Consider the following 27,957-nt stretch of genomic DNA (forward strand, 5'->3'; position numbering starts at 1 on the left):
TATTATTGGATTATTGTTTCTGATGCACGAACGTGCAAGCAGCATTTTAATGTTGTGTTTGATAGAGACAGAGATTTTAATTATTTTAAATAAGGTTTGGTAGTTTATTGTACAAGATTGGATCATACTCAATAAGTTGTACATGTATTTTGTTTATTTAACTTTATTCTCCAAAGTAACTGGCGAAAAAGTAGTAGAAAAAGTACAGGAGTAGAAGTACAAAGTAGCACAAAATGGAAATACTAAGGTAAAGTACATATACCCCACTTTGACCTTTGTAGCCATGGCAACGGCAACGCGTCACACACAGGACGCTACCACATCACTGGTCATTGGGTTTCCGGTTTGATTTTTTTTTCGCGTAGGTTAAAGTCTTCGTGGCAACGCTGAAAATATTTGCCAAGTGAAATGTCAAATCGTGCCCCGGCTTGTTTTAGGTGCCGGTGAGTTCAGTTTTAAACGAAGATCGCTGTACGTTGTGATGGCAGTGTGTGAGTGGATCATGCCGAGCAGAGCAGAGCAGCGGTGTTAGTAGAGTCAAAATGGCGTCTGCTTGCCCACTCCTCCACTATCGTTTAATCCATCTGTGAATAGCCTGATAACTAGATTCTGCCAACTGTAACTATTTTCCAAGTCCTTCCGCTTTTCACAGATACAGTCGGGGCACAGTTTAGCGTCATGTCGGACTCGGAGGAGGACAGCCAGGATAGGCAGCTTAAAATTGTAGTGATTGGAGACGGTGCGTGTGGGAAGGTGAGACCATCGCAGATACACACATATGAATTAACACATACTCAACGTTACTGAAGATGATAGACCTTTGTCGGTACCCTGCCGTTTGTGTTGCTCGTCTTGACGCTGCACTGGTCTACCCAGTCACCATGGCGACCGACGCTAATATAGCTACGCTGGCTAGCTATCAACATCCATGGCTAACAGTCACAGCCAGATAACACAATGGGATATAAATAACACAGCAGCTGTCGTTCAAGATTATAGTACAGTTATAGTATAGTATAGTAAAGTGTTTGTTTTGTCTTGTGTTATTACATAAAGGAAAAATCCACACCTGCGATGTCTCTAAAAGAGTGCAGTATCGCAGTTTAAATGCTCTGTGACTTCAGTCACTAACTCAAGTGGGACCCTAATTCAGTGCCAGTTGAAGAAAAATATCCCGAGATGACAACATCGGTTTTAGACTCCAACTAACGATTATTGTCACCATCGATTAGTCTGACGATTACTTTCACAATTAACTTAATCGTTTCGCGTGTAAAATGCCAGATTCTTGGGCTCATTAGAGAGTCCCAGAGCACAAAGTGACGTCTTTAAATTGCTTCTTTTATCCAACCAACAGTCCAAAACCCAATCACACGTAATTTACTGTCATAAATGATAGCAAGCAGCAAATCCAACCATTCAAGATTTTGCTTAAAAAATGACTGAAATAATGAACTGATTATTAAAATTCTTTAGATTAACTAATTGCTGCAACTATAAAAAATGTATGGATGCTCAGATTCCTAGCTTTGGCATACAATCTGGTCATGCTTGTGAATATTTATTACCATAGTACAATATAAAATACATGTTACTATAAAGTTTCCCTTTTAGGATTCCTAAATTTATCATAGACAGTTAAACTTACTTAAATTATGATATCTGTTGGATATATGCATATATTTATCAAAAAGGTCTTCTACTGATCATTACAGTCATTCAAAATGTGCCGATATACATTAAACCTGTTTTTTGTACAGATAGATGAAAAGAATTGTTTGATGGACTTCCTAGGTGTAATTCAGCAGGTTGGATGGACATTGCTTATAGCTGTAATCTACAGGAGGAGTCACACAGACTCAGGAAATGAAATTGTGAGATAAAAGTTCACAGGGTGATGATAAAAATTCACCTGGGAAGTTGCTTTCCAGAGAGAGACATGGAACTGTAGAGAAGCTAAAAGTGGGCATGGGATTACATTCTTTCTATTGCCTAACCTTAATTTTACTGCATTTGAATAGCCATTTTGTTTATGATTAAGACATGTAACACAATTAGATAATAACTCAGTGTTTTTCTGCAGTTGTCCATCCATGCTATTCTCAGGTTAAAAACATTCATCCCCGTCAGAGCTTGCATTGTAAAGATAAATCAGTGATCAGCATAGTACATGAAAACATACGGTACTCAGTCTTTCTGAAGTGTGATGTGGAGGAAAAAGTTGCAAAAAGTTTTTTTCTCACTTTTGAGTTTATCTTGAAGATCTAGTGTCCTATTTTACAATATTTATGTACACATGTAGTTTCAGTTCTACATCTAAGATAACATATTGGATTTAAATCTGACGCAAATCTGTTTTTCTAAACCTATTAAGTCTATCCAGTCCTTAATCCATGTTGCATGTGCCATTGAACATAGCTGTAGGCTACGTGCTGGTGCTGCTGTGTTTTATAGTAATTGAGCTAATAGGCTTAACGTTGTGCAGAAATGTATATGCTGTTATTATGCTTTTCTACTCATAGTAACTAGTCATGAGGAGCCCATTTCAGTTATTGGTGTGAAGCTTCTGTAAGTTTGAGAGTAAGGTTTATTTTAACAGGTAGTCGGTATGTTGCTCTATCCTTACCTGTTGCTTCACCACCATACATTTGTAATTCAGCTTATGTGCCCAAATACACAGGCAATAAGTAACACATCCACATGGCAACTTTGAACAAAACATGTAACAGCTTGAATTTTTGTTTGTTTAAATAAAAACTTTTTTTAAAAATAGTTTTGAATAGGAAGTTCAGCTAAATGATAAATTTTTGTAGCCAATAGGCTTGTCATATACTTTGGGGCTGCAGCTACCACTCTGTGAATGCTGTACTGTACAGTATTACAGAGTGTGACACTTACTTAGCCTGGTTCTTGTACCTGGTGGTTGTTTTCCATTATTATACCTCTATTCTCCTGGCCAAGGACCCCCTTAAGCGTCTGGCTCCAGAGTGAGGCCCCATTTAAGAAAATTATGTCTGGGCAACCCATATGAGAAATGTTTCTGTTTTCACATTTGATAAAATAAAATAACAATGGGAAGAGAGTGATGTGTGGAGACATTGTTTTATGACTGTCTGAGCTGTGAACAAATACACTTTAAATCAACAACGGGGAAACGTCTTCCAAGTCACACCGAACATTCATTTGCAGCAAAACAAGGAGGTTGTCATGACAATTGAGCTGTGTTCCTTCTCCACTGCATCTCAGATCTGCGAATGAATGAGTGTGAATGTAAGGCAGGGATGTCAAACGCTTTTCAGCTACACATCTCCTTTCGTAACTAATCTCTCCTTCCTCTGGGAGAAAGAAAATGAATGTAGCAGTAATGGTGAGACCCAATGAGAAAAATGAATGTTCTCATTCTGGAAAGTCGACATTTTCTTTTGAGGGAGGAGGGGCAGAGAACACACACAACTCAGTTCCCAGTAGATACGCTACATTAATAACCCTCCTCACACTCCTGCCAGGTGTCAGCTCGTCACTGTCTGAATGACTTACCTGCTTGTCTGTTTTGGGCAGAAAACAGGAGCCCTGCCCCCCATTTTGAGCAGGCACTGCTGACTGACATCTTGAATGCTGTTTCCCCCCTTATTAATGTCAATTTGCTCAGCAAATTGCAATCGGATCAGTTTTTCTTGGACAGAATTTTCGGTGGTATTTTTGCTTGTGGTTGGTTGTCCATTCAAAAATATAGGGAAATGTGGGAAGGCTTGTCCACCTGAGCAAGATGTTTTTAAAATATGGAGTCTCACATTTAGCCAGGTTCTTCAGGTGCTGGTACTAACACACAGGTCTATTTTTCAGGCTGAGCTATAAGTCACTCAGTTTTTTCTGAATATTTGCTGTTCTTTTTACCCATAGGGTAAAGAGAAGCTTTAGGTAGAGGTCCTCTACATTAACGGTTATTTACAGTCAAACCCTTCATCAGAATACAAGCATTTATATCTGTCTTACTATGAGGAAAATAAAGAGCCAGTTTTGATGCGATGGAGCAGAAATGCACTGCATCTCTTATATGAGTTGCATCACACGGACATAGTCAGCTTGCCGTTTTTTCCGTCTCCCCCAGTCTCTTGTTTCAGTAGAACTTCCCCCATTTCCCGGCATTGGTATGATTGGTGACCCTGTGCTGTTCTCTATTTGAGTGTCAGGATTACGCCAGCTTTTACATTTGTTGGTTAGTTCCAATTGTACAATGGAAAAAAAAGGACTACGTGAGGGAGGAGAGCCAAGCTACTGGAATGCCAAGACAAATGGCCGACTAGGCCAGCACGAGCATGTGGAATAAATTTTTGCTGTCCGACCTTGTTATTCCTGTGTTGTCAGGGATTGTTTGGGCTACTTAAATGGCCGATTTTCTCCTTGTTGCGTCAGTCACCTTTAGTAATTTTTCAGTCTCTCTTGAGCCTGTGACATCCTCCGCAGGCTGAGGTGAAAAAAGTCTGTAAGTGAACTAAAAGTGAAATTAGGTGGATAATAAAATATTCTGCACCTCCAAGGAAATGTGAATCAAGGAAGCCAGTGGTAAAGATGGGGATTACAGATTCAGTGATTGCATTTAAAGATCCAAGGTGAGATAAACTTAAAGATAAAAGGTGGCATCCGCAATGACAAGTCAGATAGATAGCTAAACCACAATAAATGTTTTCTTAATAACATTACCGCTTGTCTGGAGTAATTTCAAAGAAATGCAGACTTACTTGAAATGTTATGTGGCTAAACCTTAACCTTCTCAGCATGAATGTAGGTAGATAAAGACATATGCTCAAGTGAAAGCTTAGTGGATTGAAAGAAAGAATTTAGTTTTAAATCCTCTGGTCCACAGTGATTGTCAAGTACCACATTAAAATTTCTTTTCTGCCACATGGACACTCAGGGAATCCCATCGCTTCACTTCTCTGTTGTGTTTATGTAAGCACACTGCTCTAAAGATAGCTAATAGACATTCAGCTCTTCATTTTTTTCCCTATCCTCATCCATCAAAATGAATTTAACTTGGCATGGCAAGTCTGCATTATGAATTCCCATGGATTTCAGGAGAGCCCCTAACATGCTCTTTTTTCTTCCTCAAGCACAACGGTGACAGTGATGGAGGTTTTATAATTTGTGGCAATTATTAGGTCTGCAGTCTCGAGACATGACACATACTCTGACACCTGTTTTTCTAATTCTCGTTGATTTTCACTGTCAGAACTGTGGCTGAGTAGTGAGACAGCAGAGGAGGCAGACAATTACATCAGCGTACCTTCCAGTCAATCATGAAGGTTTTGAAGGTGCTTAAAATGGATTTGTAATGATGAAATTAATGTCCTTCAAGGTTACATCCCTTAAGAATCTGGGTTGAGTTATGATGAATTATAAATTTGTATTTTTAGACGTAGTAGAAAATGAAATATTGTAAAAAGCTTACTTTGGATTTTGGTTTTTCTGCTTATGCTCACCACCAAAATATCCCTTTATCAGGAAGTTCTTTGATATACTGTCTGTTGTCTTTGGAAGGCATTTTGCATTTCTCATTTTGCCCTGGATCATGTACTGATCAAAGTTTTATATTATGAATATGCGTGCGAATATTGTTTATTAGTCAAATACTGTGCGCTGATTCAAGGTTTCTCCTTAATCCGAAAAGCATTTCAAAACATTTAAAAAAACACTTAAACTGCCTTAAATGCTTATCTGCTTTAAATGAAATATTTTCAGTCCTTTTGATTGCTGCAATGGTGTCCTGGCACTCATTCTCCGTGTCTCTCCCTTTTGTCTCTCTGTTTCAGACATCACTCGCCACCAGGTTTGCACAGGAGGCCTTTGGGAAGCAGTACAAACAAACCATCGGCCTGGATTTCTTTCTGAAGAGAATAAGCCTTCCTGGTAAGATACCTTCATATTCTTTTGGGAAGGCTCATTTGTTCCGAGAGTCGGCACGGACACGTGCACAAGCATGTCGTAGCAGACTACAGACTTTTTAATTAAATAAAATATTTATTTGGCAAGATTATACTCAGACAGACTGGCCTTAAATGTCTGCAATACTGAAATATCGACTGTAAGGTTTCAGCTCTATGTGTGTACTTAACATTATCAGTGTTAAAAAGATTCCAAATGTTATTTATATTAATAGAAGGTCTAACAAAGAGGCCTGTTGTTCCACCATTACTTTCTGTCGTATTTAATGTCTCAGATTTTTGTGTACTGTTCGTATTATGTTGCCGCACCTTTTCAGGCGGAGTTTGTCCCTCAGTTTAACTCACGACCTGAATGTGTCTTTTCTGGTAGCTCCTCATTGTAGAGTGTCTGCCACTTCTCAGGCTTATTCACTCTGAAAGCTCTTCTCTCCAGAGCAAACAGTACACTTTTTTTGGACTCCACAAGGCCAATGGACAGCTTATGTCCAAACGCGGGATTCTTGCTCATAATTCTGCGGCCGCAGTACAGAGTAAATACATTAACATTTTATATCCATATCGCTGATCCCAGAGTTCAAATGATCTTTGTCCTCCACCACATAAAACATTCATGTTCTTATTTGTTTATGTTGAACCCACAGAAATAAAGCCACACTCTGTATCCCCCTTAGATTTGTAAAATAAATGTTTATTGACTAATGCTATATTTAGACAGAAGCACTCCATTTTAACTTGCTACCATGTGAAAAGGGGAATTTTCAGCATTTTAAATGGCATTTCTAAAACTGTGCCAAGGCCTAAGCTCCAGAAATCTGCAAAGTGCCTCCATTCTTTCATTACTAATAAAACAACATTAAGCAAAGGCAAATTAAGTGCTAAAAGTAAAAGTTATGCTGATTTGTGAGTTGGCTGAAAGATTCTATTTTGATTTTGTGTCAGTTTCAGCTTATGAGACTTAGGAGAACTAAACCCCCAAAAATGTTGTGGTGGAGTCGGGATGAAAAGAGCCAACCATAAGCACAGGCTGGGCTCTACTCCTTAATGTGAACTCAAACAAATGCTGTTAATCGTCTGACTTCTCTTTCCAGTAAGCCTCCTTCCTGAAACAATCACTGATCTCTCGAGTGTTAAACTGTAGCCTTTGTTTAAATATAGTGTACATATGTCGGTATCGCTGGGGCAGCAACAACGCTGGGTCCAACACTGGACTTGTTAAATGGCCCATTTTCTGGAGAATTGGGTGTTGATGAGCTGATGAAGAGGAGGGTGGCTCTGCGAGCTGGGTGGTCCCAAACTTTGTTAGGACCCCCACAATGGCATGTATTGGAGAGATTTTGTGGCTCTCTGGGTCTCTATGGGGCTGTAAGGGTCTTTTGCAGCAGGGGGGAGAGTAGCCTATAGCCGGTGTTGGCCCCTCTCACCATGAAGGCCCAGCTTGTCAAACTTAATGTACATTTTCCAACGCAGGGAGAGGTGAGGCGAGGCCGGCTGGCACACAACAGCCTCCTCTGTGTGTGCTTTTTATAACAATACCTCTTCCAGATGCCTCTGCCAAACCAGTGAGGTGCAGGCGATGAAGGGAACTGAGTAGAGGTAAAATTTACATGATAAATTCCGTCAAATTCTAACTTTAGGAAGCAGCTTTGTTCACATTCACTTCACTTCACGCTGAGGAGGCAATTATTTTATCAAAGTGCTTTTTTTCTTGTCTTGTTATCACTTTTAAGGTCTCTCCTTCTAGCAAAGCGTGAGCAGAAAAAAAATGTCAGCACTGCTGAGTCAGCATGAATCTTTGAAACATAAATAAAACTAGTGTCCAAGCTCGGTGGATGGGTGGGGATGGCTCTTTATAACACCAAAGAACCGTTATTCATTGCTCTCCTCGGTGTAGCTTTACATTGATACTGTATAGTCTAGATGTAGTGACTGTGAACCTCAGTGTTTCCTTCCCTCGTTTTAAAAAGGGGACTTATGAAGGGGTTGAGTCGTCCAGCCGTGTCCACAGTGTAAACTCTGCTCCCCATCGCCGCTCCAGCCCAGCGCAGGGCCCTCATCACACCAACATAAACTCCTCGCTGTCTGGTCCTCCCTCCTCCTCCTTTTTTGACTTTTTTTTTTCAACCACCCCTTTCATTTTCCAGACGAAGAAAATATTCATTTGGAATAGGTTTTTGTGCCTGTCTTTCTCTTCCTCATTCACTCCTTTCTCTTTCCACAGCCATAAGGACAAAGGTCTTCTTTTTCTCTTATTTTGTGTTTAATTATGCTATTTTGCTTAACAGCACATAATTCTCTTACTTTCCTAACTTGGCAGGATGTGGCACAATGCAAACAGCTCTTCCCAGGCTAATAAGAAGCCATTTTTATACTGCCAGGGTATTGAGAATGTTTAAATTAGAGGGTGAGCATACCTATTCATCCCCCTCAATCTCTGGGCTGGATATTCTTGGATGTGAGGTGTGGGTGACCTGCCAGGCAAGAGCACTCAGCATGAAAGATTAATCGCTGATTTATTGTTTCCAATATGTACATCAACAACGTTGACTTTTATTATAGAAATCACTCACGCAAAATACAGGCTCCAGTTACAGCTGACTAGTTATTTCCTCATGGATCATGTGCTTTGTTAAAAGAAGAAACAATTTAATGATTAGAAAGAACAAAAACTTCAGGAATGAAAACCTACAATTTTTTTTTTATTATTTAGCTAATAAACAGACAAAAGCATTTTTAAGAAAAGAAAGAGGGAATCTGAACTCTGGAAGTATCTATGCCACCTTTGTAGAACTGATTTGTACAGATTTTTTTTGTCATTTAAATGTCAGTCCTTTTTGATATTGTTGACATTTTTCTCTCTCTTTTCTCTACTGCAGGCAATTTGAACGTGACCCTACAGGTGTGGGACATTGGAGGCCAAACGTTAGGAGGAAAAATGCTCGATAAATACGTATACGGAGCTCACGTAAGCCTCCCCACGCAGTCAGTCAAAATCTTTAGCTTCTACTTTTTTTCACTATCATATAAGCATCTCTGGTTTGTGCAACAGTCTTTAGTCCTCCAGCATGAAGCAAAAAAAAAAAAAAAACAGTCGTTCACTCCTGTAACCTCATGCAGGATAGGAAATGTGTGAATGTACAAAGTAACTGCTGTAGATGTTTGTGAAAAAGTCGCAGGAATCACAGGAAGAATCAGTTTCCAGTTCTCTAATAGTGTCTGTTCAGGCTTATTATTACAGCCTCGGCAGCTTCTTTCAGGGCCTGCCACTCCCTCCCACTGGACCCAAATCATAATAAACTGTCATTTGGATTTCACAGTGAGCATTGCAGGTCAAGAGAGCTCAAAATCATTTTTTTCTTTGTTTTTTGTTGTTTGGTATCAGGCTGAACAAATGCTGTCATCACTGTGAACATTTAACTTATATTCTAGTTTATTTGAACTTTATTTAACTGAAATAAAAGTCATGCCCAGTCATGCCCAGTCATGCATGAAAGAGCGTAGGGGCCACTAATTGATATATTTACTACAAATTACTGCATGTGGAAAACTCAGCACCATGTTGATTAAAATGACAGCCAAGCTCTCTCCAAACACTGTAATTTGTGTCACCGCATGCTAGTTTATACATGTGCCAGCAACATCAGCGTCCACAGGTAGCCGTGTTGCTATAGACGAGTACTATATGTCACCTCCAGAATGTCTCTTGTTTGAAGAGACCTACTTAAAAACCGGTACTGTAGCACAAGATCTAACATTCGGGCAGAGGCAGGAAACATGTCACAGTTTCCCAGCTATATGCAAACACACTTGCAAGTCATGTTTGCCTATAGAAGGTAGACAAATATTAGTTAGAGGTCCTTTTCCTTTCCATGAATCTGCCTAGTATTAAAAATAGTGAAAGCAGCATGTTTATTTGGCATTTTCTGTGCCCTACTCTCTGCCTTAATAGCATGTATACTATATCCATGTCTCCAACACCTCGTGTCTCAAATTCACAAGCAAAATTTCATAAGCCATTGCCACATTACGACAGTGTACTCGGGGAGTTTCTCGTCAGCGCCGTGTGGAACTTTCACACCTATTGTTCAGCACTGTGCATCCTGTAATCAATCATGGCTGCTCTGAGAGACCCACAGTAACTGTCAGAGGCCTAAGCTGTCATCACTGACCTTGTGTGTTGTGACAATGCATGTCTGCCGAACAAAAAGCAACAGACACCCCTTTGGTTGTGCTGCATCATGCAGTAAAGGGAGAGCCGTGCGTTAAGAGCAAAAAGTTTCCCAGCAAACGTTTAAGCAGTGATTGCAGATATTCAAGCTTCACACTACTGATTATTTGTCTTGAATTGTGCCAACAGCTCTTGTATCTGTGTTTATTCTTTGATTAATTTATGCACTCATGCAAACAGCCCCATCTGGCCTGAGTGTTTGCTCAGATATGGCGTTGGTGTTGTTGCATGAGGGTTTCTGCGGTGCACACAGTGTTGAGGATTACATGGAGAGGGGGAATTTGTCTTTATGCAGACACCATCCATTTGCTCAGATGGTGCTCAACTTTGCCTCCGTTCTGCATCGAATTCTGGACTCTGTTTACGAAACTGTGAGGGTACAAACCGCAGTTTAAAACAGTACCAATACCAATTCACACTGTGAAAGTGAGTGTGTCCCCTTGTACTGGAGTCTGTCCCCATGCTAAGAAGAGGAGCACTGCCACCTGCTGTTCCCTTTCTCCCTAAATGTTAGTCATGTTAACATGAATGAATATGATGTGAATGAATATGAACTTAAGGTGTGTACTCAGATTCAGTATCTCTGTTTGAGAGAGAGGTAAAGGTGAGCTGATGGCTGTGTTGTTCATGTTGTTTTTCTCCAATGCAGGGGGTTCTTCTGGTTTATGATATTACCAACTACCAGAGCTTTGAGAATCTGGAGGATTGGTTCAGCATGGTGAAGAAGGCCAATGAGGAATCGGATATCCAGCCTGTTATCTCGCTGATTGGAAACAAAAGTGAGAATTACGCATACATGAGTACACAAACACGTATTAATTGCTTGCTTTTCAGGAGGGAAGAAGAACGTTACCGTACTTTGAAAAAACAAAAAAACTTAGTTGTGGTTTGCAGTTTGTCAAGTTTGGAAATCGCTTTATTCTTCCACTAAGTATCTGCACATGGAATTTATATATCTTACATTTAATGTACATTTAATGAGTTTTTCTCTGTTCTTTTCAACTTGACGCATTCATTTTGCGTGTCTGTGTTTGTGTGCGGAGGAGTGAGTGTTTGATGGTAGCTGACGTGTTTGCTAGCGCACCAGATAATTGATCGGCACGATAAGCCAGTTGATAAGAGAGTGAGGTTTTGGAGCGATGGGAATGCTGATGTTTGTGAACTCTGGGGAGTGACTGACGATGATTTAAGATCCCTGGGCCAACGGACCTAACGCTCTGCTTATCTGCCCCGTTCCTCCCAGTCAGTACCCCTCTGCCCCCACCCAGTCCGAGCCGGCGCTCCTGTCCTGAGTCGTTGGTTAAGGAGAGGAGCTCGACGTTAACCAGACGACTCTCCTGCTATCAGGCTGCACCCATCCGCCCATCTCCAAAATAAAGAGTAATAATGATGACTCTTTTAAACATCCACTTGACAGATGTGGAGTCATGGCTGCCGCCGTGTTATTGTAAAGTGGGGCGTCAGTATGTGTGTGTAATGGTGGCTGTCCACCTTCCCGGGCGATGATGAACGGTCAACAGAGTGGTGCCTGCACACAGGAAGCTCTCACTAATGTTACTCAACGGGGACCACAGGTCACGGTTTAATTCGCCTGTCTACAGCAGATTCTCTTGTCTTTGCATCCGTTGCATCTCCTAATGCCCCGGCTTTAACATTGGGCGCCTCTGTATTTAGGCTAGGTTTTGGGTGCGTGAGTGAGTGTGTGTACTGTAAGAAGTAGTGTTCATCCCGCTGTCACGCTCCTCACCCCCACAGTCACTCTCCGTCTAATGGCTCTGTTGTTGAGAATGGCCCGTGTGTGTTTTTTCTGCTCCTACATGCTGAAAAAAAGAAAAACAAAATCCCACACAGATTGCCCCACAAGGAGCCATCAATTACCTTACGAGACTTTATGAATCCCAGACCCATCCTGTGGATTCCTTTTTTTTTTTGTTATTCAGGGCGCTTGAAAAGAGTCAGTAGAGTTGGAGATGTTCACACCTACATTTTTGTTTTACTTTGTTGTCTGTATTTTCTTTTTTTTCAGTGATGAGGTTCTAACCGTTTTTAAGCATTGTAGCATTTTTGTCTTTTCTCCAAGTTAAACACTTGGCACACATTAACAATAGGGTGAACGTATGAGTATGCAACATTCTTGTGAGAGCAGAGTTTAGATTTCTTTTCAGAGGTTCCCATGATGACAAACTGAGTCAGGCAACATGTTTGTGACAACCGAAATAGAAGCACAGACATAACAGGGAGCTTATAAAAGCAGTACAGATTTATGTCTCTGTGAGGACTTGTCTCAGGGGAGATTGTGATGTTTCATCTGTCTGATTTTTTTTTCAGTTTTCACTCAGATAAACTTAAGGTGAGCACTGACTGTAGATATTTTATTCATATAAAAGCTTTTTTTTGTTTTTTTAAACTCAGAGTCAACATAGAGGCCACAATCAAACGCTCTCTCTGTATGGCTTATGAACAGCACCAAGCTCACTTAGCTTAAATTTCCTCAATTGCCCCCGTGCCTCTCTTTTAGTTTAATCTAAACACTGTCTTTTTTACCCAGTGTACGGTAATTGAGCCTACAGACCAGACTGATTCATTAATGATGCTGTCCCCTCCTCTCCTTACCCTGGCCTGACTGCCCTCCTGTGCCATGTCACTGCCGGGGGAACAACCTTTCCTTTCTTTGGGCTTAGCATGGCTGGCTGGGGTTAAGTGTGCTTGTTAAGCACCAGTATGCCACAACCCCATGCCCTGCACATGCTGCCCAGAAACTTGTGTTAAATAATGGCACCACTTGTAACAATTCAGAGAGGAAGCCAGTGAAATGTTTTATTGAGGGCACACAATTATTTATGCAACTGCATGCAAACGCACGTACAGACACACAGAGAAATGAAGAGAACTTGTGGAGTTTCTGGGAACGCATGGGTAATGGAAGAATGCTGAGCTCTTGGTCTGTCTAAACATACTACAACTGTTTATTAGAGCGCAGCCCAGTGTAACACCATATGGTACACAGGAACCTCTCAAGAGAAATGTTGGCTTGTTGTGCAGTCATCTCCTCCACCACTTAAGTGTTTCATTTTTAGTGGACTAATAAGAGCTGTGTGTTTTGAAAGGGCTCCAGACGATAAATTCTGTCTCTTTTTCCTTAACAACAATTGCGTTTGGCCTGTTTGTCACCGTTTGACTTTTAGAGCAGAGGTTTTCTGATGGAACCCTGTTAGTAATCCTAATCCGTATTTTGCACGTAACGGTAACATACACGTATTATCACTGAACCGGACCCTTATCATTTTAAAATGGCTCATGTCATAGCAGAATTGCAGCACATATTTCTTTGTAGACATTAAGCTTGTGTCGTTTATCAAATCAATTTGTTTTTATTAAGTGGGGATCGCAGGACCCCTGCTCACTCCCCACCCATCGCCCTTCCCATTGCTAGTGCTCTCTCCCTCAGGAACTGCAGAGCATCCATCATGGGCTTGTACAGCCCTTATTTGGGTGACTTAAATGGGTTCAGTTCTCTTAACCCCTCCTCATCACTCATGGCTTTTTTGCTCCGTGGTTCTAACACTGTTCACTGCCGATCCACTCAGGCCTGCCATGGGAAACGTTCCCTTCTGTGGGGGGATAAAGTCCCCGCATGAAGACAGTTTGTACACTCAGTTACATCTTACCTGTCTTTCTCCTCTTCTGTTTCTTTTTTCCTCTTCCTTTCTCCTCTAAGTCCCTATCTTGCGCCATCTCTAAAACACACTTGCACATTCATTTCCATCCCTGTGCAAACATTAACTCTTTCAGTCACACACTTAGGCCAACTCTTAATGCTTATCTCTCACATGTGTAGACTAACACTTCTGCCGTAGCTGCTTTTACTTACAGTAATGTCTTTTCATTGGCTCTGTGTCTCTGTTGTGTTAAACAACATGCATGTGTTTGCTTTCTGCACGCTACGGCAGATCTCACCGCATACCGCTACCCATCGTACTTCTCTCTACCAGTTTTCAGTGCACAGATGTGCACTGTAAAAGTTAAAGCGAAACACGGATCTCCCCTAACTCTTGATTCTCGTGAAGCTTGTCCTTACCACCAACATTGTTGGTCTTGAGTTGTTTGACCTCTTGGCAAGACCTCAGGTGGAGCTGAAGCCTTCCCCCACCCCAGCTCTCTCCCTGCCGTCACCTCCCTGCCCCTGTAAAGCTGCCACAGTTCCTGTCTGTTCAGTGCAGGCCTGCACATTTCTTAATAGAGAGATGCTCAGAAGTCCAGGAGCCCAGAGGAGCTCAATGCGCTTCTGTTTTTGGTTTAGCTCAAAAATGTTTTTCCTGGCTCAACCCACTCGTACTTAGGTCCTCTTACAACAAACTAAAAGGTCCTAATTGCCCCCAAGGGAAAGGTTTAGCCACAATAGACATGTGGTGGGACAAAAGCCCAGTACTCTTACCCCGGCACCCTCACCCCTCCCCAGATAGCTGGGATGAACACGTCAGCAGTGTCTGTTTTGCACTGTGGGTAATGCGACCACAGGTTTCGACACTGTAAAACATTATATATACAGTATATAGACATAGTAAGGCCTGGTGTATGGCTGGGTAAAGATCTGGAATGTTTACAGTTTACAGCAAATGCAGAGCTTCCTGTTTCTCTTCGCATTTTATTGAAGGTAAAGGGTCAGAAGAGACATGCGTATCAAATTGTCTGTAACCGCACTGACTGTAGCCTGCTGTCTTTCTGTAAGTCTGAGTCTGGAAAAGATGGGAAATAGAGATTCAGGTTTCAACAAGGATACAGTGGGATGAATGAAGAATTACAGCTGCACACTGTGGCTGATAAGTCAGTGTAAAATCACAGCTGCAGATGCTAAGACGTGCGATTAAGAAATACTTTCTAGGGTTTGTTTAAGCCCACTCAGGTGGCTGATAGGTGGTCTTTCCCACACAGAGCAACGCAACGGGTATTACTCTGCTGCTCCTTGCTAAATGAACTAAATACTAATGTTTAAGTGTAACAACTGTTTGACCCTGCTCTGGTCCCTACTCGTCTCTCTTTACTGTCATGCCTGTCGAAACATGGAAAGTCCTCATTCATTTTAGCCATCCATAAAGCAAATATTGTTGCACATGCAGTAGATGATCAGTCTTCGCATACCTTCTTGTGTGGTAAGTCATGGGCCATTTGAGTTGTACAGCACAGCTTAGCCACCTGACCTGAGTGCAGCCTGGAACCCTCATCATGCTCAGGCTGTACTTTATTTCTCCGCTGCTTCACAACATTGATATGGAGGAATTCCTGGAAAGGGGTCTTGCTGACACAGGGTTGGGTAAATAAGCAGCTGATCTGGATCCACAAACATATATTATACATGTATGTGAAATATCAATATAGTTTTTCTCTTCTTTTGTTGTGGCGTGAAACATTACATCATTGTCTTTGCACCCAGCTCCTTAACTTGATCAGTGTTTTTTCAAACAGTCGTTAGCAGAAAACACTTTCCATATCGCAGTTAACTGCTGTGGCTAAAAGTTGAATATGTCTGCCATTCTAATGCGTTATTGCTCATAAGAAGACTTTGTAATAATGAATAGACTTATGGTGATGCGATGCATACAATTCTGAAGGCTCCCCTGTGTTCCCTATTATTATAGCTCATAGTTACTCTGCCGGCTCATAGAGGCATGTATTACTGCTCGCCCATAAAAGACCACTTAGTTTAACAGCGACAGGAGAGCTTGGAGGACATGGCCAGTGAAACCCCGGGCAGCGTCTTGTGCGGTCGGCTCAGAACCGGGCCTTTTGTTCACTTTTCATGAGTCCTGGGAGCCCCTTAACCCTGCCTGCAAGGCCCTCGGCCCCATGTTTTACTGTAGCTGTGACAGCCCAGCTCTCCAGCTCTCTCCCTGCCTGTAGAGCTACTGCTGGACTCTCTGTTTTACATTCCCTGACCGGGGAGGAAGGCCACATTGTTTTACTAGCCGCCGTGGAGTATCTGATTATGTTTTAAAGTGTGAATGCGCGTGTATCCATGAGAGCCTGTTTGCACGTGCGTGTGTCTGCACGTTTTTTCATGAAGAACGATCAAATGACAAGATGAGCTGTGATCAATGGGCTGTCGACAGAACACTTCTGACCTAGTGGAAAGCGAGTCCCCTGACGGTCCCGGCCCGCTTCAGGCCACCGGGGCAGGGGCGCCGCAGCACAAAGAGTGCTCTGTCTCTGTCAGGATCCCCCGGAGGACTCGTGCATGGGCCCCGCTCACTTCGACAACACCAGGCTACAAACAGCACTTCGTCTGTCTGTACTCACTCATGATATTATTAACTTATTAACTCTATTCTTTAGCACATTGATAATTATTTCTAATTATCCCACCACAAATTTAATTCTTATACACCCAGTTACACAATGTTCACTGTCATCAGCAGCAGTATATAATTGGCTACAGATTGCTGAGAGATTATTTCCTCAATTGTAAGGGTCGGTCAAAGCCAAACGTAATATTAAAATAATTTTCAGTTTTGCATTTAATTTAGACATGTCAGCGCTCGAAAAATAAACATTTCCTCCTCTAAACAATAACTACACTGTTAAGGTCTAATGCAGTGTGCATGAGAGCCGCTTGCATTAACTTGACTTCTGCATGGCTGCGTGCTGTCTTAAGAGTAAAGAAAAACACAGAATTTTCTGTGACACTTCTGTAAGATACTGTATTTCAGAAAGCAAAAATGGAGCTGTGAAATAGCCAGTGAAGGAGGGGAAAGTAGTTATTAGTTGTCCATTTTAATACAGATTATTTCAATAGAGATTTATCACATCCTTCATATTTCAGAACTCTTAGTTTTTATGAGCTCTCGCCATGTAAACCAGTTGGACCCAATTATGTAAACGCTTCACATAAATTGCACTAGTCATTTTGTTTTACTGGGCACTAGTGCTGTGAAAGTTAAATCAATGTCTAATTCAATCAGACATCACACAGAATGATTCATTGTACTTTTACTGCGTTTTTAAGCCAGTAAAATTTACACTGTATCTTGTACTGGAAGATTTAAGAGTAAATAAAATGTCACTTGCAATTAACTTTACCTGTTTGCTATCAGATTTTAAGGGAAAACCCTTCTGCTATTTTTTCAGACTTCTGCAATTTAATAATGTCCATCATATGACTGTTTTGTAGCATTTCTTTAGTAGTTTGTTTTGATGGTGTGATATATGACAGTTTTGTAAGACATCTTGTACCACACTGAGAAATACAGCATGTTACATAGTGTTTTTGACTGAATGAATGACCACTGGCGAACACTGTTTTGATTTATATCATCATAATGATATACATTATTGTGATGATGTGTACTACCAGCCCATGTATGAAGACATACATTAGTGGCACAAGCTCAAGAGCAATACAAGCTTACTACATATGAAGAGTGGCAGTAATGTGCCTTAAAAAATAGCAGTGTGCTTACAAAGGAAGTGGGAGGCAAACCGATGCAAAATGTGTCCAAAAACAGTTTTGTTTGTACACCAATACTGAGTCAGGTCAATGTACAGATTCATACATCATAACTTTTTTATGCTTAAACTATTATTAAACCACACCCACTGAAGAGGGCCCTGGCCAAGGCAGAAACAAAACAGACAGAGCAGTATAAAATCAAGCAACATATAAACCTATACTTTAAAACAGATAATATTATGAGCTAAGCACAGAGACAATTAATACAGGAGTCTTTTACTGTACCATAGAATTTACTTAGATTAGTCCTGAAACAAGCCAGAGATATCAAATTCCTCAATTTAAATTCCTTTTTCAGCCTAAAAACAGCTGTCTTGCAATCTGAGATACCGACTACCAGGTGAACTTTTGAGTATGTGCGCAGAAATGCGGCAGATGTTAAAAAAATATACCAGTAACATTACTGATATATGGACAGCAAGCCAACCCTGGACTAATAAGCACAACTGTGAGTGAATGATTTTATTGTAACAATCAGTACACTAATAAATAGAGCAGAGTAGAGTACAACATGTGTGGAGATTGTGTAAGACTATGCCAGGATTGGTTGCCAGGATACTTTTTCTGCTTCAGTGTAGCAGTAAAGACTCGTAACACCCTACTTAATATAAGAGCTGCAGAAAAGCTCTGGGATATTTTCATACTCAGTGGAGTGTAATGAACAATTTGCTCAGACAGTTGTAAGTCATTTCATTATGAGTTGGACTTGGTTTGATAATCCTTGCCCTCACTATACAGTCTGAATTGACTCATGGCTGTCATCGAGGGGAAACTGAGGCAAACCCTCTTTACGGGGTCTTAGAGGCATAGTGTGAGGTAATGTTGGAAGTGATAGATCCTCCCCTGGGGTTGATTAGGCTCAACCCTGTAACTTTCACTTAATGCGATATGACCCCCCAGAGCCCCAAGTCTCCGACAACACACTCACACGCCCCGCCATTACTACCACATAGACACACAAACGGTTCACACATTCCACCCTCGCGCTCCCCACTGCAACCACTCCTGTTTAGTTTAAAACAACGCTGCCGGCAATTAACTGTGTTATGTCAAGCTCATTCTCTGGCTGTTGCTTGTTGGGTAAACTGTTCCAATTGGTCCCCAGCAGTCGACTCATTTGAACAGTAAGTAGGTGTCTGTGTTATCACAGCATGGCTTTAAAAAGCCCACTGAGGATCACACAGTGCAGTGTAGGATTACTTGCTGGTTAGCCATTGTAGAGCTATTAGCTTAATGTTTTGCCTTGAACTCTAAAGGAAAAATCCTTCCTTGAATTCTCTTGTCCACATTTAGCCTGTTAACGTGTCAGTGAGAATAACAATAGAATGTGTCTGGAAATTCAAGGTACATTGCCAGTAACATTTTGGCTCTGGTGTGAATTTTCCCCTCAAAAGCGAGAGGGTAACTTTATGAAGAATAAATCACACACATCACAGATGAAAACCTGTATTCATCAATAAAACCGGTGGCTTAGGGTGCCCAGTGTTAGCTAACCTTAGCAAACTTTAGGTAGATACTGCCCTATAAGGGACATTTTGCTGACTTTGTTATTTTTCCTCTGCTTGTGCTACTGTTGCGCTATATTTTAACATCAGCAATATCCAGTAATTGTGGCCACTTGTGCCCACAGTGGCAGTTATTTTTCAAATGTTATGAAACAGATCTGTTACTTCCCCTCACTCAATCAAACCTGTTTGGCAAAAAAGTCAGCAGATTGACTCAGTAATGTCAGTTACAATATCTCAGTATATTGCTAAAGTTAGCTATCTTTAGCTTTTGTTAGCCCCATAAGCTGCTCTTTATACTAGTAAGGTGGTAGCACCAAACACCACTGCTGAGCTAAACTTGGGTGTGTTTTCATTTTCAGGCAGGATGTGCAATTTTTTTTTTCTTTCAAACATCGAACAGTGTGCACGGTGGTTTCACAGTCTTGGGTGTTATACTGGTTCTGATCTTATTTGCGATATGACATTTACACTTGGCAAAAAAATATTCAGGTTTCTGATCATATTTGTGCTGGTGTGTCTCCATTCCTCAACATCTGAGTCACTCACAGGATGTTAAGAAACCTGGATTAAGGGCCACAGAGTGGTGTTTTTTAGTCAGAACACTTCTGCAATAATGCCTTCTTCAGGTTTTTGGAACCAGGAAAAGATGTTTACATTCGCAAAAAATAATTGGGGTACTATAATACTCTATATTTTTCATTCATTCATTTCATTCATTGGCAGTTGGTGCACCGTCATCTTTACAGGGTAGGTGATATAGCAAATGTTAATGGTTTAAAAGTATGCTCTAGGCAGATCCATCCAACCAAAATCCAACCTTCTTACTAATTTAAAGTTTTTTAGCGACATAAAAAGCCTCTCCAAGTTTGTCTGGTTTCAGGATAATCAGGTCTGCCAGTGAGAGGATTCTTTCCATGAAGGAGCTAAGCTGACATCCCCACAGACGCTAACTTGTGCAGAAGAACATCCATATTTTCTTCTCATTTGGTTGTCTTCCCATTTATGTAATAGGTCACCACAATAACAAACCGGTTATTTACGGTAAAAGCCTAATTTGTTCGCCAGATATTAATCTCTAAATGTTGTCTTGTAATTCACGGCAACGACAGGCAGACCTTTTAAATAAACACTGATGGTGACCAGAGCGAGGGAGCGCCATCGCTCTTGACGAGTGATGATCCCCCCCCACTATCTCTATGCACTTGGAGGCCTAAACAGTTTATTTCGTGTTTGCAGTCACTTCCTAGGGGTTGTTAAGCTGATGTACAGTTTGACAGAAACAGAGGGAAACCAGATCATCGGAGGAAGATTGTTTTGACCTGATAAGTAGAAATGGGTACATTAGAGAGAAAAATGGAGCAAAACACTAAAACTGTGGGATTAGTCTTGTATTCAGTTTACACAGACAGATGCCACATGCTGCAGAATTCTTTTGTGTGAGAATGTGGGCCCACCTACAGTATTATTTTAAGAGCTATATACATATTACAAAATGTACTAAGAACGTGGGTGATTTTTTTTTCCTTTTGAACCTTAAAAGGTTCAAAAGAAAATGGAAATTGAAACATCTACTAAAAATTCTGCTATTAGCTGATAATGAGATTATAGTTGATAAGTACAGGAAATAATAAGTAACCAAATTGTTTTTATTGACTTAACAAACATGGCGTAAAGTTGGTTTGCAATCGTCACCAGTGTGGACGATTGAAATTTGTATTTCGTGTTTCGCATGATGAAACAAGGTGAAAATTCAAGCTAACTCCAAAGCTTCAAGTTCGAACAAATTTCAGAAATGCCTTTAGTGTTTACACTTCAACACACACCTCATACGCTTTCAGTGCTTCATCTTGAACTGACACTTCAGCTGCTGTAAGTGTTTCAACATAGAGAATCTCACTTGCAAACAGTTAAACTTGTTGCACCTGTTATTTTCAGTGTAAACTAAGGAAGCACAAAATTATTTTCTATTCTGGTATTCTACCGTTTTTCGTTTTTTTTTTTTAATTTTCCTTGTAGCCTAAGTATAAATTCCCCTCCTCCTGATGCACATACCCACAGGCAGAAAACCGACTCACTTGTACACCTTTTTTTAATTACAGTAACGCACCTTCTTCTTCAGCTCCTGAGCCACTATGTTAACGTTTGCTAATCTGACTGTGACACATGATTGATAACCTTTCCCAAGTGTGCAGGATCCAAAGGATTAGTAGTGTTTACCTCTAGTAGCATGCAGGGTACCTCCGCTGTTAATGACTGGAATTAATAACCTGCTGACGCCCATGAGACAGCTATGTTTATGCATAGACACAGACATGACAGTCTGCCCTGGACATTGAGTAGTTGTAAAAGTGTCTGCCCTTGCCCAGAAAGGTTTGTGTTTATATGTCACTTATGATGATGGTAATATTCATTGGCGTCTAAGATGATTTGTTCCAAATGTATTTTTTTGGCCTTTAACATTTTTGGGTCATATGACTTACTGAGATATTAATAATACAAGATTAGTGCACTGTTTACATTTCTTCCTTGCTATGTATCTAGCTCTCTCCTTCCCTGCTTCTGGCTTTATCCCCCTTCCTCCCTCCCTCTTTCTCTCTCTCTCTCTCTCACACACACACACACATGCTGTAAGGGGCATGAGAAAGGGGTGAATCCTTGACAACTTCAATGAAACCTCACACAAAGAGTAAAACTCGGGGGGACGAGAGAAATGCAACACCGTACAGTAGCCTGAACTCCTCCAGCTACCATAGTCATGTATGCACCAGATACCGGGCGTGGCTGCCTTTCTGCACAAAGCAAGAAATAAAGAGCGAAGCTATTGCTTTCAGAAGCAAGACCCCCGGGTGACCTTTCTTATCGACCCTGGAATGACCCCATAGTGAGGAAGGAGAGAAGCAAAGTGCCTGGTATCACTGCACAGGAGTTGAATGCTCATCACAATAGGTAAAAGGGAAGGTTCTGTCATTGTGTGCTCACAGTAAATCAGCATGAAGGTGACAGTCCCAGTTCTGCGGCCTGTGCACCCACCTTAAAGGCCGGCACACTCATAAGTCAAACTGTTTTCTCTATCTGCGCTCTTGCTGTGAGTGTAGCCTCAAGACTTCGGCCATCCACGCATTGTTTCTTAAGCATTTCTCCACAGCTGGGCTGGTGTGTCTGTTTCAGGTCAAATAGAGGTTTATGGCTTCAGGGTTCACCTGTACTAGACTTACACTGAGGTATGTGCCATTAATACCTGCTGAATGGAGGCTTGGGGCAACCGAATTGATTATTTCCACTCCTCCCGTGAGTTGAAATTCGTGTATAAATTAAATAATTAAATAACTTTAAAAAATCCAACGAGTAGACTCTGCAGCTGGATTTGAAAGCAATATAACAATTGACAACATAACATACATTTATGTGCTGTATGCTTTTACACTAGGCAGATCCCCTTCTATCTTAACTCAAGTGTAAACAGTTATCTTTTCTGTTTATGTTCAGGTACGTGACAGTTAACCCTGTGAGAGGGCTGCATAACCATGGTATAAATCTATCTATCTATCATTTGTAAGTTTTCTTATGTTGTGCTGTGTTTTGTCCGTAGTTGACCTGGAGCACATGAGGACAGTAAAGGCTGACAAACACCAGCGTTTCTGCCAAGAGAACGGCCTCATCAGTCAGTTTGTATCAGCCAAGACAGGGGACTCGGTTAGTGCCCGCTGATTCAATAAGTATCGATAAAAATGTACAGAGTGACTTTGATAACACTTACCTTATCCTGTTTTTCTTGTTATGTCTTTCTTCAGGTGTACCTTTGTTTCCAGAGAGTGGCTGCTGAGATCCTTGGTGTAAAGCTAAACAAAGCAGAAATAGAGCAGTCTCAGGTGAGCCATAATGGTAGCAAGTTCTTTCTCTTAAATTTTTAGCAAAATTTCTATGCAACTGCCTCTAAATCACATTTTAAAGTGTTTATTTGCTCCTGACTAGCATAGAAAATTTACACCATGTTGATAGGTCACTCTTAAATTTATAATTGTTTGGGAAAAGAGTAGAAATAGGTGATAATCTTGTGTTCCTTTCTTGTAGCATTACATGTAATACTATGTCTGAACTGAAGGGAGGTCACAGTGAGTGTCTTAGGTCAGTGGATGTCACCACACACTGTAAACCTTTTGCTGTGTAAACATGAGTTTGTTACATCTACCTCCTGTAATGGTCTACCTGCCAATGATACTGCCCATCTTTAAATAGACCCACACTGACCACATTATCGCGTGAAGTCAGAGGTTAAAGTCAGAGATGTAGGGGTGAGGAGGTTAGGACTGACTGGCTGATTTATTTGGTTTATCTCCCACCGTTTTGGGCCAAAACAGGGTCTCAGCTTGCCAGCCAGAACAAGGTGCCCAGTGGTGGCAGCTGCAGGATTTACAAGGTCACCTCCCCCAGAGGCATTAATCCTGGGTCTGATATGACTGGTTGGAGCCACACTGGCTGGGTAGTGGTTGATGAGCTGGGGGGGCTAAAGAAAGGTCAGGACCCTAAGAGAAGGGAGAGCATGTAAGGGAAGGACTGGTCAAATTCTCAAGCTACTCTCCCATCACCGACACTACTGCTCACTAACTGAAAATGATTGTCGACTAATGCAGCTGTCCATCTACTTCAGTCTTCCTCCCCTCCCTTGATAGCTCTGTCAGTAAAGCAAAGTGTTTTAATCCAGGCTAATCGGCCAAGCTGAGTGGCTGGATCCACTTCTCCAGTTCACACCTCATGGAGAAAGGCTAACACACCAAACTACACACACACACACACACAGACGAAGGTGACGTGTAACATTTGTGTTGTTCGAAAAACTGTCCAAAACCTGAAGATAATCAGTTTGAAATGATAAGAAAAGAAAGTCCACACATACAGGAAGTTGAAACTTGAAGTTGAATGTTTGACATCTCTAAAATAGTTTTGGGCCAAATATCTCTTTATTGCCTAATTGTTTCAGTTCCATTTGAGTCCGTGGAATTGTATGTTTTCTTATGCTGGAGAAGTTAAGGAGTGACACATGGAGTTTGTGTCATGGACATGGAGATGAGGTTTTGAGCAGGTCATGGCTCTGGGTCTAGCCGTGGGGCTAGCGAAACCTCATTATCAGCTGTCAGCTTTAGAGAGCTGAACATGAGGGTCACAACCCCTGACAGTATTATATCTGCCTGCCAGCCCTCTCCGTCATGGTCCTCTGTCTGTTGGATCAGATAGCGAGGCCACGGATCACTCACTGACTACAACACCAGGCTTCGGCACCTCGTTAATCAGACAGCCAACCAGGGCCTGCTCTTCAGCCGTGTTATCTCTTCTTCCATGGTTATGCGGCAAAGAGTCCGGCAGCCTGTTGCACCACCAAGATCAAACATAGGCTGATTTGATTTCAAAATTTAAGAGCTGTGACTTTTGCTGTTTCTGATCTTTTGCAGAGACTGTTTTAGTAAAAGCACTCCTTAAAGATGGATTTTTCACAGCTGACATTGTTGACTTCCCTGTGCTTGCTATCGGTACATTATACATTACTTCACTTTTTTTTGTCTGTTTCTCACATTTCTTGTTTTCTCTCACTCCGTCTCCCTCTCCTTATGATTTTCCATTCCTTGTCCTACTTTGACTTTGGTCTTAATCTTTTCACTCTTCATCCTCTCATCATCCTCTACTGTGCCTTTGTCTGCTATGCCCTTTACTTTTCATGCTACCTCACCACTGCTGTGACGTGTTGAACCTGCTCAGAGGATTGTGAAGGCTGAGCTCGTGGACTACCCACAGGATGAAGGCCCAATTAGACATGAGAACAACCAGCAAAGCAAAATATGTTCCGTTCAATAGATGGAAGTACGTCTCCACACATACACAGATGTGTTTCAGTAGGTCGGTAGCTTTGTAGTTGTAGTAAATATTGCATTCATAGTGGTTGTGCCTATGATAGAGACTTTAGAGAAACACATCTCCTTTGACCTCCACCTGCCTTCTGGATTGCTTGGGTTCAAGGATGCACAAATATTCTGACCAGTGTCATATGTGATTGCATTTGTTTTGAGTTTTGTCTCAAGAAATATTAAATTGAGATTTCACTGTTGTGAGAGAGTTGCTCACTCGCTTTTTTGCCGCGATTTAGATGTCACTGTCACATCCGTGCATAAAATATGAAGCTACAGCCAGCAGCTTAGCTCAGCATAAAGACTTCTGGGAGTCATTGCACGTGGCCAAGAAAGAGTCATGTAATATTAATCAGTAAACTTGAGGGTCCTTTTACAGCTGTTTTGGTTGATCTGGACTTTTGGGCTATTAAATTTAATCTGAACCAAAATTACAAGTGTGAAACCTTCATCAGAATGCAGTCCTGACAACTCAGCCGAGCCTTGGTCCAAGAGGCTGTCTCGGTCTGGATCAAGTCGAACCAAGGTCCGATTCATTCAGTCTGTTCATTCGGCCGTACAATTGCAATGTGAAACCAAAATGTATCAGATAAAATGTATACAATACAACAAAAAAGCAAAGCTAATGGAGAGAACCAGATTGGGAATTTTACCAGAACACTGGGAAAACCCCAGGCTTTTTGTGATAAATGGCTTGGGATTTTTAGGGGACTATAAGAAGTCTGGACCTTGGTTTGATGTCTCATCTGAAGAACAGCATCTCCTCCAGCAACATCCCTGTCACTGCATTAGGAATTTATTTGGGCCGGAGGGAAGACCGACCTCTGCTAGCCGACCAACACCACTTTGAGCAGCAACTTAGTTTTTCCCTGGAGGCCTCTTAACCAAGTATTGCCAAGCTCACACACGCTGAGCGTCAGTAATTCAGGAGAAACAGGGTCCATGTCTGTATGGATGATTAGAGTGGGGAAGTGGTGAAAATACATGCGCGTGGTGTCGATCTTCTCTCTTAACTTTCTACAAGAAAGATATATGTTTCCCAAGGTGACTACATCCGATTACTTTAACAAAGTAAATATTTCTTCTCAGATTGCCGTGTGTTCGAATTTACGTGTGTGTTTGTTTGGATTTCACTGCAGTGAACAGCTATACTCAAATCCGTTATGTTACATGTGCTTTACTCAAATGAGGTTAAATCTTTCTTTGTATTTTTTGTATCGGCCTTTAATTCGTTGTGTTCATCTGTGTCCCTGTTTCCTCAGCGTGTGGTGAAGGCAGACATTGTGAACTACAGTCAGGACACCATGGCCAGGACAGTCAACCCCCCTCGCAGCTCTATGTGTGTGGTGCAGTGACCGACCCAAGCACACACACACACACACCATGCACACAAAAGGTCACATTTAAAGATGTAAAAACTGTCTTCAGGCAGTATTCCTCTTTCAGGAATTGTGGGCTAACTGGATGAAATGTGTTCAGTGTTTTCTCTGTATTCCTGTGTGTCAGCTGTGCGGGTGAGATGAAGAACAGACTGTGTGGTTTTGAGGCCTTGGCCTATAGTTTGGATATTTAGCAAGAATGGTTTCTTAGGTGGTTCACCAAAAGGGAAACAGGACCTCCTTTTTTTCAAGTTTACACGCAGCTATCCTTTTATTTCTGTGATTCATCTTAAATAAATATTAAAAAAGACTTTAAGTGATTACTTGAGTTATGTGTTAGCATGAAGCTGTTGTTGTTTGAGGGAGAACGACAACTACTGTCATCAGTCCCTCTGCTAATTTAAAATATATACGTTTATTTTCCTCTGCAATTGGTGTTAGGCACATTTGTTTGAATGATTAGCTGTGCTGCAGTACATTTCGAAAGATAACACCATGAACACTAAGTCTCTGTCCCAGCAAACTGCAAAGCGTAGAGTCAGTAGAGTTAATGGGATCTGGGAGGGCTAACCAAATACTCTGTCATACATTTCTTTGTGATATTCTTTTATGTCTGTGGTGCTGCTCAGTTGAACAGGAGGGAATTAGGTGTTGAAATGCTGTAGTGCACTGAAATGAATCTCTGTTTTCAATTTGCCAATTAGGGGCTTGCACTAGCAGTGCTGTGATGTAAAGTGTGTACTGTTATTTTACATAGAAATATTTAAATTGTACAATCTTAAATCAGCATTTATATTTTGTATTCTTTAATATTGTACATTCCTTCTGTAGTATCTCAAATTGCCAGATGTTTCTTGTAGTGTCTTCATCAGGATTTTGATAATTTAGCGCTACATTTTCACACTGTGTGACATTTCCGGATTTGTCCTGTTAGACCACAGTTCAGATGGTGTATTGATAAAGTGTTGATAGATCAACATGACTCAGGAAGGAGGTACCTGGGTGTCAAGCGGAGCATGAGCTGAGTTGAAATGTATAACGTTTGAGTAAAGGTCTCTGCATAGCCTTATTCAGCTGTCCATTACAGAACTGAAGTTTGCACTGAAGAATCGCTCTGAGGCATGAAATGCTTCATAGGATCTTCATTTTTACCACATTTTAATAGCCTGTTTGACAGCACACGTATTATTAGAGACAGCCAACATGTTATACGTTCAACCAGTTTTGTTAAAATACTTGATTATGGGTTTCTATGTGGTGTCCACCTCCAAAAATATCCGTCATATGTGTAAAGTATATGTTTGTACAGTACAAGCAGCCTGTGCTCCATTTCAGAGCTCCTTTCATTGATTAGAAATGATCAGAGTGCATCCTGTAAATTCTCTTCATGTAAACAAAATGTACAAAAAAAAAATAAAAATGTACAGTTAAAGTGAATGCTTAGTTGATGTTATAGAGTTATGTGTTTCTGAATAAAAATGCTACATGGAAAACAAGAAATG

At 41.1% G+C, this 27,957-nt stretch overlaps 1 protein-coding gene and 1 long non-coding RNA gene across 6 annotated transcripts in view; one reads left to right on the forward strand and one right to left on the reverse strand.

Annotated features, from left to right (window-relative positions):
* The window catches only part of LOC124067965, a 169,323-nt gene that overhangs the window by 15,979 nt on the left and 125,387 nt on the right, over nucleotides 1-27,957 (reverse strand). For both annotated transcript variants that reach the window (XR_006844853.1, XR_006844854.1), the window contains one exon: nucleotides 22,937-23,018. This is a non-coding gene — a long non-coding RNA (uncharacterized LOC124067965). The remainder of the gene's footprint in view (nucleotides 1-22,936; nucleotides 23,019-27,957) is intronic.
* rab28 (RAB28, member RAS oncogene family) lies at nucleotides 291-27,955 on the forward strand. Of its 4 annotated transcripts, XM_046405773.1 has the most exons (9): nucleotides 291-443; nucleotides 653-753; nucleotides 5,811-5,907; nucleotides 8,816-8,904; nucleotides 10,817-10,946; nucleotides 22,769-22,872; nucleotides 22,971-23,048; nucleotides 24,931-25,032; nucleotides 26,339-27,955. In XM_046405773.1, the coding sequence occupies exons 2-8, from the start codon at nucleotides 679-681 to the stop codon at nucleotides 25,024-25,026; spliced, it is 669 nt and encodes a 222-aa protein (XP_046261729.1). In that variant the 5' UTR covers nucleotides 291-443; nucleotides 653-678; the 3' UTR covers nucleotides 25,027-25,032; nucleotides 26,339-27,955. The 4 variants fall into 4 exon arrangements, with proteins under 4 accessions (XP_046261729.1, XP_046261732.1, XP_046261730.1 ...); XM_046405776.1 differs by lacking the exons at nucleotides 291-443; nucleotides 24,931-25,032 and adding an exon at nucleotides 23,251-23,304 and having other exon boundaries at nucleotides 454-753; XM_046405775.1 differs by lacking the exons at nucleotides 291-443; nucleotides 653-753 and adding an exon at nucleotides 4,813-5,312.

The sequence above is a fragment of the Scatophagus argus genome, chromosome 12 (genome assembly GCF_020382885.2).
Source record: "Scatophagus argus isolate fScaArg1 chromosome 12, fScaArg1.pri, whole genome shotgun sequence".
Taxonomy (NCBI): domain Eukaryota; kingdom Metazoa; phylum Chordata; class Actinopteri; family Scatophagidae; genus Scatophagus; species Scatophagus argus.